The 15,296-nt window shown below is 40.6% G+C and overlaps 1 protein-coding gene across 4 annotated transcripts in view; it reads right to left on the reverse strand.

Moving 5' to 3' along the window:
• The window catches only part of ANKRD13B (ankyrin repeat domain 13B), a 132,689-nt gene that overhangs the window by 25,329 nt on the left and 92,064 nt on the right, over nucleotides 1-15,296 (reverse strand). For all 4 annotated transcript variants that reach the window (XM_075263769.1, XM_075263768.1, XM_075263766.1 and 1 more), the window contains exons 2-4: nucleotides 5,866-6,001; nucleotides 3,672-3,796; nucleotides 143-188 (exon numbers count right to left, since the gene is read on the reverse strand). In XM_075263769.1, the coding sequence (XP_075119870.1) occupies nucleotides 143-188; nucleotides 3,672-3,796; nucleotides 5,866-6,001 (307 nt within the window). The remainder of the gene's footprint in view (nucleotides 1-142; nucleotides 189-3,671; nucleotides 3,797-5,865; nucleotides 6,002-15,296) is intronic.

Raw genomic sequence — 15,296 nt, forward strand, 5'->3', positions numbered from 1 at the left:
CTATACTATGTCAGTAAAGTGTTGGTCTGACTACTTCTTGCACTCATTTATCCTGTGAAGAACATGTGAATTGTCCAATTTTCCAGTGATTCTCTGCAAAATGAAATATTCCAACAAAATATCTTTACATTTGGCAACTCACCCCAACTGGTAAACTCCCATTTCATTTCTACATAAAAGTCCTGTGCCTATAAGAAAAATAAGAAAATAGTCTTCATATATTGTCTGCCATGTGTATACGGCATTTACCAGGGTGTACCTCCTACATATATACAAACAACACACGTGTCATCTGCTCGAAAACTGTAATAAAATGTCTCTATTGTGAGCTTAATGGGCGCAGTAAGACTGGTAGCGAATAACTTCTATTGTCAGCAACTGGTTTGCATTAGGCAAATATTTTAATAGGGCTAAGTATATTTAATAATTTATTACAGCATTGCCACTACTGAATTATTAAGTGAAACTACATCCATCATAGGACATTTACAGCCCGATGTTGTCATGTGCAAACAGACAGTCAGTTATTTACATTGCTTAAGTTGTCCGGGATGTGAATGGATAAATGCTTCAAGGCAAAATTCTGACATCTATCATTATCTATCAAGGATTCTGTTCAGTGGTGGCATCAGATAGACAGATGGACAGAGAAAGAGATATCTATCAGCTATGGATATAGATAGATAGGACAGACAATTACGAAATATTATAGACAGACAGACAGAGAAAGAGATATCTATCTATCATGGAGATAGATATGAAATTACGAGATATGCTAGACAGACAGATCGGTGTAACTAGGGTGCAATTACTGACAATTAAAGAGGACTTTTCATGTCCTGCGGCACCTGCGGTTTTATATACCGCTAGAAAGCTGACAGATAGATACAATTTCCCGTTATGTGACCCGGAGCTGAAGATATCGGTGCAGTTTCCGTAGCTCTTCACCATCAGAAGGGGGTTTCTGACAGTCTATAAGGAACTCCCCTCCTGACAGTAGTAGTGTCCGTAGCCCTGTACTGTCAGAAGGGACGTTCCTTACTGCCTAGCGATGACGGCACCGACAGACAGACAGATAGATAGGAGATAGATAGATAGATAGATAGATAGGAGATAGGCAGATAGATAGATAGATAGATAGATAGATAGATAGATAGACAGACAGACAGACAGACAGATAGATAGGAGATAGATAGATAGATAGATAGATAGATAGATAGGAGATAGGCAGATAGATAGACAGACAGACAGACAGACAGACAGACAGATAGATAGATAGATAGATAGATAGATATGAGTTAGATGGATAGATAGATAGATAGATAGATAGGCAGATAGATAGATAGATAGATAGGAGTTAGATAGATAGATAGATAGATAGATATGAGTTAGATAGATAGATAGATAGATAGATGGATAGATGATAGATAGATAGATAGATAGATAGATAGATAGATAGATAGATAGATGATAGATAGATTAATAGGCAGGTGCCCTAACACATATTTTTTTTTTATAAAATATGCAAATTCAGCAAAGAATAAATGGCACAGGAGTCCTTACAACTTCCCGTTATGTGACCCGGAGCTGAAGATATCGGTGCAGTTACCGTAGCTCTTCACCATCAGAAGGGGGTTTCTGACAGTCTATGAGGAACTCCCCTCCTGACAGTAGTAGTGTCCGTAGCCCTGTGCTGTCAAGGGACATTCCTTACTGCCTAGCGATGACGGCACCAAAAGCAGTTCACGAGGGGCACATAACGGATATGCACTGAATTCAGCACACTGTTGGCTTTCTAGCGGTGTAGAAAACCGCATTTGCCCAAGCACATGAAAGGTCCTCTTTAAGGATGATGGAAACTGAATTCACCTTCCTGACTTTAATGGGATATCATTACACTGATTTTACTGACATCCCATTTACTGTGACATCACTGTGTGCATTATCAGTGGTTGGTGACATCCCTGTGTACACTATCAGTGATAACATCAATGTGTGCATTATCCCTGTAATCAGTGGTGTAACTAGGAATGGCGGGGTCCCGTGGCGAACTTTTGACATGCCCCCCCCCCCCCCCCGACCAACTCCAAAGACCTCGACCGACCCCCTCCTCCGCATTCCTGCGCACTCTATTATGCCCCATAGTGGCCCCTCCACACAGTATTATGTCCCTCAGTGACCCTTCCACACAGTATTATCCCCCATAGTGGCCCCTGCACACAGTATTATCCCCCATAGTGGCCCCTGAACACAGTATTATCCCCCATAGTGGCCCCTGCACACAGTATTATCCCCCATAGTGGCCCCTGCACACAGTATTATCCCCCATAGTGGCCCCTGCACACAGTATTGTACCCCATAGTGGCCCTTGCACATAGTATTATCCCACATACATTAACCTTGTACTGTGACAACAGTGCGTTGTCATTACAATAGACAGACAAATATAATAGATCAACAGATATAGATAGACATAATAGACACACAGATTGAATAGCTAGATAGACAGACATAATAGTTAGATATACATATTAGAAAGACAGATAGATAGACAGATAGATAGATAGATAGATAGATAGATAGATAGATAGGAGATAGGCAGATAGATAGATAGATAGATAGATAGATAGATAGGAGATAGGCAGATAGATAGATAGATAGATAGATAGATAGATAGATAGATAGGCAGATAGATAGACAGACAGATAGGTAGATAGATAGATAGATAGATAGATAGATAGATAGATAGATAGATAGATTAATAGACAGATGCCCTAACACATTTTTTTTATAAAATATGCAAATTCAGCAAAGAATAAATGGCACAGGAGTCCTTACAACTTCTTCTTCTCATTACGAGCTGGTTAAAGTGCCACATTAAAGTAATACAATAATACATGATATATTTGTAGCCATCGACCACTCATCTATAAATAGGTTAAAAAACAATGATAATAAGACCTAATAGTCTTCCTTTTTTCCTGCACTTCTATCCTCTGGAGAAATGTAACCCATTTAGTGCCTTAGGTAAACAGGCCCTCCAGCACTACAGGGATTTACTGATATGAAAAAGCACATTAACACTTAGACACCAGTAAGTCTCTGGGGACCAAATCAGTGGCCTGCGGAGGACTGAGAAAGCAGGTGAAATATGGAATCTTTTTCCTAGAGTGATGGTTATAATGACAGAAATCACACTGTAAAATCCAGCATTATGTGAAATCTACTCCATACAAAGTGTGCGGGGCCACAGTATCAGACAGCTCTCACGTCTGGGCCGCTAGCCTGGTAAGAGTTACAGAAAACATCAATGATTAAAAATCTAAAATCTTGTTAGAAAGTATTCTTGATATACATTACGTATATCTTTAAAGGGTATGTCTAAAATGTGCATGCTACCTGCTCGTTTCAGGGAAATCTGCACAACAATTTATACCATTGAATTCGGCTAATCTGAATTTAGATTTGCAACATATAGAAATCCAGGGGTCAACTTTGGTTTTCTATTGCAGATTCCTTGTTTGATCTTTCCAGTGGGTGTAACTGGAAACACTGGCAGCTCTTGTCCACCGGTATCTGGTCACCACCACCAGTTACCCTCACATCCAGCTGCGCTTCCCTCTGACTCCCTGCTGCTGTGCCTATGTGACCCAGAGATGTGACCCTTATACCTTGCGTAACTTCTCCAGTAGGACGGGTATCCCTGCCAGGCGTTTAATGGTCCTTTGGTAGTCACGGTGCCGTAAAACTAGCCGGACCAGCTCTAGGTCACGTGTGCTGACGGCCTCCTGAAGCACTAGACAGATGGAAATAAGAGACTATGTTACAAAAAAACACAAGAAAGACATTTATATGAACAATCTAAAATTCTACAGGATGGTCCAATGGTAGGAGACACCCAAATAAAAGGAAAACGGTGGTTGGGAATGCTAACTGTGTGTGGCTAAGGGGAAGGGGGTTAATCCGTATTGGGAAGTGTTCAACAAATTGGCTATTTTGAAAGCTGCCATCTTGGAACTACCAGTAAGTAAATTTTTTCCACTGCAAAGTAGTGCATGTGACATATGTATCTGATAGGGCTACATAACCCTAGTAACATGGCACGTACCAGATGGCGTTCCCAACCACCGTTTTCCATTCATTCAGGTGTCTCTATATCTTTGGACCACTTTGTTGTCTCCATACCTTTGGACAACCCTGTATATCTCTTGAAAGAATATGCAAATCTGTCTTCCATGATGTAATTAGGAAGTCTAATTACATCAGGGATGACAGGCTTGCACATTCCAGTGAGCGCCCTCTATTGGTTTGCAACACTGAGGCACCTGACTTCCTAATTACATCATGGAAGACAGATTTGCATATTCTTCCCATGGTCCCTTGCAAAGTGGAGTGCTAAAGGCTTAATAAGTCTCCACACACCTATATGGTGGTCTCTCCCCAAGGAGTGACGATATCTCCCTAACCCTGTCTAAGCCTCTCACCTCTACCAGGTTAGTCTTCTCTACACCGGGCTGACGAGATGCAATAACATCGAAACGACCGTCCTCGGTTGAGAGACTATACCTGGTAATAATCCCAGCATCATTGCAAAACAAAGGCCTCTTGGAAGGTCGAGCATGATGTTAAAGGGAGCAACCTTTATTGGGCTATATCACTGAGATTCTGTCTTCCTAATTACATCAGGGAAGACAGGCTTGCACATTCCAGTGAGCGCCCTCTATTGGTTTGCAACACTGAGGCACCTGACTTCCTAATTACATCATTGAAGACAGATTTGCATATTCTTCCCATTATCTCTTGAAACAAATATATATTATTGTTGTAGTTAAAATTTTATAACTTATATTTGTAAGCTAACTATATATTATATATTTACCTACTGTTTATGGCTAAAAAAAGCTCATATTCTACAGGTTCATATGGATGGCCTATCCTTAGGGCAGATCATTAATATGAAACCATCTAAGACTTCGCCTCCTGCATCTCCTCCGTACGTACCATCTTAGTTTTCTGGTGTAGAAAGTCAGGAAGAAAACCCTTCAATTACTTCAGTATATACTTATGTCCGGAAGCTGCCTTATAGTTAAACACTGGAGCTGAACTACCAGGGGTAGCTTGCTGCATATGTATTATATTGCTACTACTGAAGCCATTTTTGGCATATTTTCAAAGGCGAAGCCATGAATTCCTTATAAATGTGGGTCCTGTCATCTACACAACAGGTGCCCCTGACCCCCCAACCAGGTCCATAGTAATATGTCTATGTCTTAGGTAAAGAGTGAATTTTATGACCTAAGAAATTTATACCATGAAAAATATTTATTTACTATCTATATTGGTGGGAGTCTGACCTCCGAGACCGCTACCGAGCCTGAGAATGGGGGTATTTTACACCTGTTGTAACTACAGCTGCTGTAAAGGCGGTGGAGCCCTTAGTAATCCCAGACATGCCCCCACTTCCATTTAATTTAATGGGGCATCAGAGATAGGCAAGGTACAGCTCCCAGCTATCTCCAGTGGTCCTACTGAAGTGAATGGAAGCCATGGAGCATCTATGTCCACTAGGGGTTCGGCGGTCTTCACTCACTGATTCTCGAGATCAGTAGGCAACGCCCACCAATGAGCAATTTATCATCTAACCTATGGATACAGGATAAATATTTTTGTGGCATAACCTCTAATGGAAATTGTTTTTTAGTGCTTTTTATTCGGATAATCAGGAGAGACCAAGAAAATGGGCATTTGTGGAAATATTCAGAGAACAGTTAATGTTGCCATGGAAATCAATAAGCCTACATTTCGCTAACAAAATCTGCTAAATGATCACATCCTTTGTTAGTAATGAGATATATAGCCACTTACCGGTCCATCCACTGCGATTCTCTTTGCTGACATCCGCCCCATGATTAAGCAGTACTTTGGCACAGTCCAGGTGACCTAGAGTGGTAGCAAGATGCAGGGGGGTCCGTCCCCGTGGGTCCACCTGTTCAATCTGGTCCTGTAAAACAAATAGGGTCATATAAATATGGAGGTTCTCAGTCCTTGTCCTTATGTAGAGAGGTAATATGGACAAAACAAGTTAAGGTTGGTAAATGAGACACGGTAGTACAGGGAAACCAGGATTCCTGGGTTACGAGAAATATAAAATATTGAGCAATCGATTTTTTGAAAGATTTGTTTTGGTCCAAATAAGATACCTGCAAATCTACAAAGTCATGTATGAAAGTCCTGACTGTTCTCATACAACTCATTAACCGGAGCACTATCCTGAACTTCCTTAGCACCCAGGGACCCTCACCAGGAGTTAGTAAAGGCCCATGTGATGGGAAAGAAATTCTACTATTGGACAGTAAATTAATTGGAGTGGGAAGATTGTGCTGAACCTCGGCTCAAAGTCACGGTGTCAGTGGTAACATCATCCTGCTGTGACGGAGATAATGGGTCAGACTTAAGCCATCCAACTCCCAATGTCACGCACTTCCTCCGCAATAATACACCTACTGGAGGCGATAGACATCTCTGCCCTGCTACTGAAAAATAAAACACTAAAAAATATAATTAATATTAAAAATACTAATATTAAAATATTTAAAAAAAATATTTAAAATAATTACCACTTGGACAAAGAACGTGGAATAACACCGCTGTGAAAATGCAGATTTGATTTGATTCCAACAGGTTGACAACTGGGCGTTACCATTTTCCTTGCCATAGGGGCGTGTCCCTACAGAATGTGATTACATCAGTACCGACGGTTAATGTCAGACTATATGGAGGCAGTCCACACAAAACAGAATGATAAAAATAGATGCTCCAGAATTGTTATATTTTGGGGAATACACTTATATACTACAATAGACCGGAGAGCTGATCAGGCCTCAATGAGTTCTGAGTTGTTTGCACACACAGAAGGTCAGGTTGCCCTTTTCTCCTATAAGAGCTGGGGTAGGGCCAAATAAGCACTGGAGGCCGAAGTTTTCATGTCTAGGGTGGGTCGCTGTTTTCTATGAGATTTACTGCCAGTGGGGGCTCCCAATTATCCCTGCCGGCAGACGATGCACGAGTATATATGTATACATATTACACTAATATATATAAGGTTGAAGATCCTTTCTAGACACGGACTGACCTACTGTCTGGGATATGTGAACTGTTCACAATTAAGTTGTTGTGATGGATTTTTGGGGGGGAGTGCAGCTGGAAAAAAGTCCTGAGATCCAACATAATTTGTGATTTGTGACTAATATCATATTACTGATCCGCATAATGAATCAGCAACCTCCAACACTCCAGATGTTGCTATAAAAGCTTAGCCAACGGTTACAGTATCAAAATAGACACGCATATCTATCGCCTGTTGTGATAACCCCATAGCATAATAAATAATGCAATCCTAATAGTAGAAAATTTACAGAGGAACGTAGAATATGGCATCAAAACTAATAACCAAAAAGCTAATTATATTCAGTTTAGTGGAAAAGCAGATTAAAGGGAAACAGAATAAGTCATTAAATCTGGACTTCCATTCCAAATTTGCATAATATCCAAATTGTTTAATATGCTTGGCACAGACGTTAATCAAAGGGGTTATCCAACTCTCATAAAAAATAAAAAATAAAAATGGAAAAAAAAATTGAAAATGCATATAATTAAAAAAAATTAAAAAAAACAACCAAAGCTCAATGTTCTATTCCCCTGACAAACTAATGCTGGCTCTCTGACGGGCCTCTCAATTGGTGTGTACACGCTTTTTAGATTTTATGCAATGTACAGCTGCAAGTTGGATAAAGTTGGATGACCCCTTTAAGGGTCACTGAAAGGTGGCAATATGGCTGCTCCACTGTGGCCAGCATCACACTCATTCATGGTGACCGATCTTTTCCTCCTGATCTTCTGTCCAGATTCCAACCCCTGCAGACCAAACGATGCCGCCCTCTAGTGATGTAAGACACAGACACTCCACCCTTCACTAATGTCCTCTTTACTGAGGTAAATGATGCTTATACAAGCAGGACAATACTTCAATGGCAACATATGACAGATAACAGATTGCAGCTGGCAGGAGTTGTCCAGTTCACTGAAGCAGATGGCGTCAGCATTCCCCCTTCCAAGTCATCCTCTTCTCCTGGCCTCTCCCTTATAGCGTATAAACAGGCCATTGCTGGGTAATACGGGCAACACTTGACAACAGTGAGGTTCACCACAAAGGAGCACCAACTTCTCCCATGCGGTAACACACAGTGACAAAAACTTTATGTCTCAAAGACGTCATTGAGTGGTAAAGTTTCCAGAAAGTACTAAAACACTGGCCGTGCACCAATTACAGTGACACAAGTATACATTACACATCGGGCAAGTTCATCCTAACATACAACATGGCAATAGTTATTTGCCGCAGTCAAGCGAGGGATTTAATGAGGGTTATGGAGTGAGTGTTGGAGTTGTGAAGTCTGGGGCAGTCTTGGGTTGAGTCAGAGTCGGAAAAAAAGCCAACTTCAACTCCAGCTTCTCTAGTTGGTGTTATAGGATTCATTTATCGAACACACTCCCTTTAAGAAAAAGAGTATTGCTGATACAAAAATACAATATGCGGACTCTAAGGGCTAGTTCACGTGGCTTTCCGCTCTGAATTAGGCCCAAATGAATGGGCCTAGTCCAGAGGGTGGCGTCGCGAGGCGCATGTCCGTGGCTGAATCAGCCATGGAATCCGCCTGAAGAAAGGGCAGCTCGCTTCTTTTTTCCGTGAGTGGGAACAAACCGCTTACTGAAAAAGGAAATTGCTGGCTCCCATTGATTCCGCATCAAAATCCTGACCATCTTGCCCCGTGTGAACTAGCCCTAAAGTATCTTGGGGAATACAAGGAAACAACTATGTGCATTACTCAGTATTAGCAATACTTAGTATGGAGAGGCCACCGGTCATCCTGTCATAGTATGTCTGGTTCCCAATGACCAGAATCGTTCACACAACACTCCCGTACAGTCATTTACTTCTATTAATTATGAAGCAGCACAATTCTTGGCCTGCAGAAAAAAAATAATTTCTTGGCTTTATCTGATCACGGCTGCACAGATGGTCTGATTCTTAGGTAGTAAGCAAAATATGCTGTTTGTACAAAAAGTAGCATAGTTGAGTTTGTTAAAGGGATCGCACAGAATTAGGGCACGTGCACACGATGTAACGCGACGCTGATTCTGACACGTAAACTCGTGTCTTACGCACGCTATGCATTGAAATCAATGGGAGGCTTTTTAACCCATTGATTTCAATGTGTTACACGCATTAAACTGAACCCATTAAAGTCAATGGGATTCTGTTTTGAAGCGTTGACTCTGACACGAGTTTAAGTGTCAGAATCAGCGCCGCGTTACATAGTGTGCACGGGCCCTTACAAGAATAAGGCTACTTTCTTCTAAACACCTGTACACGGGCTGTGTGTGGTGCCGCACCCTGGCTCTATTCACTTCAATGGAACTGAGCTGTAATAATTGACACAACCCATGAACAGATGTGGCACTGTTTTTGGAAGAAAGTAGCCATGATTCTCTAACCCTGGACAATCCTTTAATTTAATTTAACCCCTATTTAAATGAATGCAAAGATGACATTTTTTTTTACATGCACCGGTATTTACATATCTCCCCTAGTATATGGACATGATGTGTTACTCTTCGTGTCCATCTGAAAAAAAAACAAAACCCTTGGATTATTAGCATATGATATATTTTTCCCTTGTGAAAACAAGTTAACCTTCAAATGGTCAAAATGACAGTGAACTTAACATTATAGTTACTGACCCGAGACATAAAAATAGTAATTATGCGCAGACATAAGGACCAGATATGTCTCCAGTGATCCTTTTATCCTTCTGCCCCCACCGCCACCTCCTTGCTTCCTGCAAAGACCACTTACGTGAAATGGGAGGCAAGTTAATTTTTCATTAGCTTGACTTGCTAAGAGCACAAAGCATTCATGCGTACAACCATAAGGAATAATACCAAAGGAAATGCATAGAATCGACATGTATTCAGAGACAGGGCAGCTAAGTGTGGCGAAGAGACTGCTGCATCTCCTGAAACACAAGAAACCCACGGCTGTGCTGGGAATCGGTACTAAGAAAGCAGACGCTTGGCGTCATGGAAGTTTCTCTTTGCTCACATGTTTGGTGGCAAAAATAATTAACTCCTCATAGGAATTCTTGAGATACATTTTCCTTTGATAAATATTTGGCCATAAAAAGTGGAGAAATTGAGTATTATTGTAAGGGAATTGCAGTAGCTGCTGGTGGACCCTGGGGAAGGGGCACAGAACACAGTGATCCCTAAGCTGAATCCCCTCCCACTGTCCCTACCTGCTTGCCGGTTCTATCCTAGGCAATAGGCGACAACTGGTTGACGGGCCCTTCCTATATAAGTGACAACACAGAACGCAGACAAGACAAACAACAACAAAGGGAGGTCAGCTAGCCAAGGCTTCAGTAACAGTTGAACAACACAGTACAGACTCAAAAACTAAGAGAGTAGTCAAAGGGTAAGCCAGAGGTCAGAAATATAATAGCAGAAGAGCAGTTTAGCAAGGACAAAGTCACAATAGCCAGCATGTCTATCAGGGCTGGTTTCTAGTAAAAAGGAAGCCCAAGACCTGCCCTAGGCTTGATTGAAAGACAGGCTGTCTATCACACATGGAAGGCTAGAATTAACTATTTGATGGACATAGGAGGAGATGGGTGTGGTGGAAATTCAATTACAGAGAGCAGTGTTCACACAGTGCAACGAGGAACAATAAAGCAAAGCACCAAACTGGATACGCCTCGAGCGAGCGGAGGGTGGCACAGAGACCAGAACAGGCAGAGACGTTAAAATTATTATAGAATTATGTACTCAGGTAGCACTCTTCTCTTTTGTAATGGTGCTTGTAGTTTTCCAAGGGGACTGTATGGACTCCCCAAAAACACAGTATCGAATAGGAAGGAACGGGACAGCACTCCAATAGTAATGCTAGTTATGTTATTTTCTTGTAGTTATGCTGAGATTTACATAAAGTAAACACACAATAACTATTACATATCCGGTTTGAACATGCGATAATAGATTCAGATATAGAACATCCAATTCAGGAGTTGATATGTGTATAGCAATAATCAATATAGTGCAACTTTTGGTCAAGACTGCCCTTCCTCAGGAGTAGATGAGAGAATTGCATTTGGTGGACAAAAAGAAAGGTTCAGTTACAAGATGACAGACATGGCAGACCCCATAATAGTGATGTCCACTGGGCTCTATATGTGACCACTATTACAGCAGTCCTCCTGTCTGTTGTTCTGGTCCAGAACATAGGCCAATGCTAGTGTGAACCTAGAGTTACTTGTATAGAGCATTACATACATTGTCAGTCACTGTCCCATATAGGTTTTACAATCTAAATTCCCCAAGCCTGAGGCCCCACGTTGTTGCAGATTTTGTTTTGTTTTTTAGCAAAACCTAGTAGTGGCTAAAGAAGGAATGGTAAATATCTAGGACGTTCTTATTCTTCTTCCTTCTTCTCAATTTACTCCTGCCTTTGGCTTAAAAAATACAGCAAAATCTGCAGTTTCTGCAACGTGGTTCCTTAAACCTAACAGTATGTCTTTGGATTGAGCAAACCAAGGGAAACTTGGAGAGAACAAACTTCAAATGTTGCCATTGGTCAGATGTGAACCTTGGACTCCATTGCTGCAAGACCACTGTGCTGCCCACCAAAGGGTGACTTTCTCCCTTGAACATATGGAGATTTCCTGCCTTCCAAGAGCCCTAACTTATTTTTACTTCACCATCTATATAAGTGTTTGAGAGCTTGTCTTTTGCAACACAAGTCATATTTTCTAAATGGCACCATTCAATTTTTCATATCATTTATTGCAAAACAGTTAAAAAAAAAAGATTTGTAGTGTAAAGGAATATGAATATAGAAAATACAGTGCTTGGCTTTTATAACTAGAGACACAAAGTCATCCCAACCGGATGCATTTTCCAACATTTCTTGTTAATAGAAGCCTTTGAGCAACATACATACACATATTTTTCCTATGATCAAAGCCTTTTCACATGAAAGATTTCTCAAACTGTATCAAAAGTCAAAAAGACTGAATCTTTCCATTACCGCATAAGAAATTCTGAGCCAGTTCTAGTTATCTGCTGTAGGAGAAACAATAACGAAAGAATATTATTTGTCACTATAACTAATCACTATTCTGAGGCTTACATGGTTTGAGAGCCACATGAATATTTGGTACAACAAGCATTCACTGCGCAAGCGTGCATAGCATTAGGAAAAGCCCTGCTAAAAATAAATCGACCCCTTAACCTTCCAAGGGTCTGGTAAACTTTACAAAGTTTCTCTATCTTCAGAAACAGCAACTTTATGAAACTTGACACGTCCTCTCTCTCTCATAAGAGATGGGATCCAACGTCAAGCCATTGTGTTCCAAGGTGGGGAGATATTATAATGTAAATCTGCATTATTATTATTATTATTATTCCTATACATGACATCCTGAATCTCGGCCCGACAGGCCCACCAGAACACCAGAGGACTTGGAGTTGACATTGGAGCCAATGACTTGCCACTTGGGCCTATTCCAATGATGGATTTATTGATAATATGTTCTGTATATACAATGACAATACTTTACAATCTGTAGATGGTGGCCAAGGATTTCTTCTGGTGGCACCAAGGAAGCCAAGCTTGATGTTGCCCCAGGCTGTGGAGCCAGTAGGCCAAACCATCAACTGCTTCGATTTCTGCTCCAACTCTTTCATACATGGCTAACAGCCATTGTTAGACATCCTCTAATTCAGGAAGAATCTAGTTATTGGATTCCCAGGAAAGTAAATATGCAACAAACTATCTAACATACATACATCTAATGAATTATAGGATATCAATAATTATATAATATGATTTAAAAAATAATCATAAATTCATAACTGCAATGCCGACTCCATAGCCCTTTTTGCAGATTTGTCCTTATTTCATATATTTCCAGTGTAATACGGTCCGTAATAAGAGTGTAAATATGGCATGTCACCTGAGTTTTACGTAACTACAGCTCTGTTCACATTTTCCTTACTAATTTTCATTATTCTGTACGGTCATAGGAGCAGAATGATGAAAATGAGCAGAGTGCTGGACACCAATAGCTCCCATAGTAACCCCATCGACTATAACAGGATCTGTTGGGTTTATGTCACGACATTTATTATTCTTGGGATGACCTAATTACAATGTACAAGTATATGAATGGACCAGCGAAGCTTCTTTACAGTAAGAGCAATGAGACAACGTAACACACTATTGACCAATAACTTGTGCGGGTTCAAGATGACCTTAGATGCCTTTCTTTAGAGTAATAATATCATAGGTTATAGGAGCTAGAAAGTTCTGGGATAGGATGTAGATCCAGGGACCGCCATATTTGGAGTTGGGAAGGAGTTTTTTTCCTCTGATAGGGTAATTGGCGTCGGCCTCGAGGGTTTCTATTTTTGCCTTTTTCTGGATCAACTTGGTGGGTTCATAGGTTGGACTTGATGGACTTTCTCTAATCTTGTATTCCAACAAAGACTCCATGGGCGTCACGATAACCAGACTTCAATCTGCCCTCAGACATGGTAGCAAGAACCTGGTGACTGATTCTCATTAAAAATCGACAAATAAGGCGCCCCTGCGCTCTGTAAGGAGAGCGGACACACGTACATTACACTTAGTATTCTGTTTGCCTTATTGTATTCAGGAAGATGTTAATTATTCTGAGAAGCCTTTTGTTCTGACAGACCAACGGCAACTGACAAGACTCATGATGTGAACTCAGGCTCTATGTGATAGAAAGTTCTGGCAGCGCGTCGTTCTCCAGAGACTGGCAGTCCATAACAGACGGCTGTGCGTGCTGCTTCCACTGTAATTTGGCCTTAGTGTAATCTCCCCGGGCTACAGGCAGCATCTTCTGCCGCTTCCCATTTAGACCATTCATGCGTCTTTCTCAGCCACCAAGGGCCACAAACAGAAGCATGGAAATATGAACCTTTCCTATCAAGCTAAAGGACATGACATAAGATCAACAGTATCGAACTCGCCAAGCTGTGCGCATCTCCTCCAGCCAGACCAGATATCACTTGGCGCAGCAGCCATTACTAAAGTGATAACTTACACATTAGGACATATGGTCCCTATGACTATTATTTAACCGGTTAAGGACCAGGCCCAAAAGTATGTTAAAGACCAGGCCTCTTTTTTCAAAACTGATGTGTCACTTTAAATGGCAATAACTTTGAGACGCTTTAACTTACACAAATGAATTTGAGAAGGTTTTCTCGTAACACATTATACTTCATGTTAGTGGTAAACACTAATCAATATTTTTGCATTTATTTATAAAAAACTAGGAAATTTGATGGAAATTTGAAAAAAATTGCAATTTTCAAAATGTGAAATTCTCTGCTTTTCAGGCAGATAGTCATACCATCCAAATACATGAATAAATATTATCTCCCATATCTCTGCTTTATATTGGCATCATATTTTGATTGTCTTTTAATTTATTTTGGACGTCACAAGGCTTACAAGTGTAACAGCAATTTTCCAGATTTACAAGAAAATTCTCCAAACCAATTTTTTAGGGACCACTTCAGTTCTGAAAGTAATTATAAAGGCCTGTATAATAGAAACCCCCATAAATTACCCCATTTTCAAAACTGCACCCCTCAAATTATTCAAAACAGCATTTGGGATGTTTGTTAACCCTTTAAGCATTTCATAAGAATAAAAATAATATGGCAGTGAAATTTAGACATTTCATTTTTTTTCACTAATACATTCATTTAGACCCAAAATTAACACATTCACAAAGGGTTGAAGGAGAAAATGCATCTGACAGTTTATTGTGCAATTTCTCCCGTGCACAGAAATACCCCACATGTGGGTGTAAACTGATTTTTGGGCACACAGCAGTGCATGGAAGGGAAGGAGCGACACTGGGTGTTTGAACAGCAGATTTTGCTGGAATAATTTTCAGCGCCATGCCTTATTTGCAGAGACCCTAGAGTACCAAAACAATGGAAACCCCCCAAAAGTGACCCTATTTTAGAATCCACACCCCTCACAGAATTCATCAAGGGGTATAGTCAGCATTTAGACCCTACAGTTGTTTCACAGATTTTACTAACATTGGGATGTGTAAATGAAAAATTACTAAAATGTCACTTTATCTCCAAAGTTTTCATTTTCACAAGGGGTTAAAGGAGTAAAAGCCCCCCACAGT

This window comes from Leptodactylus fuscus, chromosome 2, assembly GCF_031893055.1.
Source record: "Leptodactylus fuscus isolate aLepFus1 chromosome 2, aLepFus1.hap2, whole genome shotgun sequence".
Classification (NCBI taxonomy): domain Eukaryota; kingdom Metazoa; phylum Chordata; class Amphibia; order Anura; family Leptodactylidae; genus Leptodactylus; species Leptodactylus fuscus.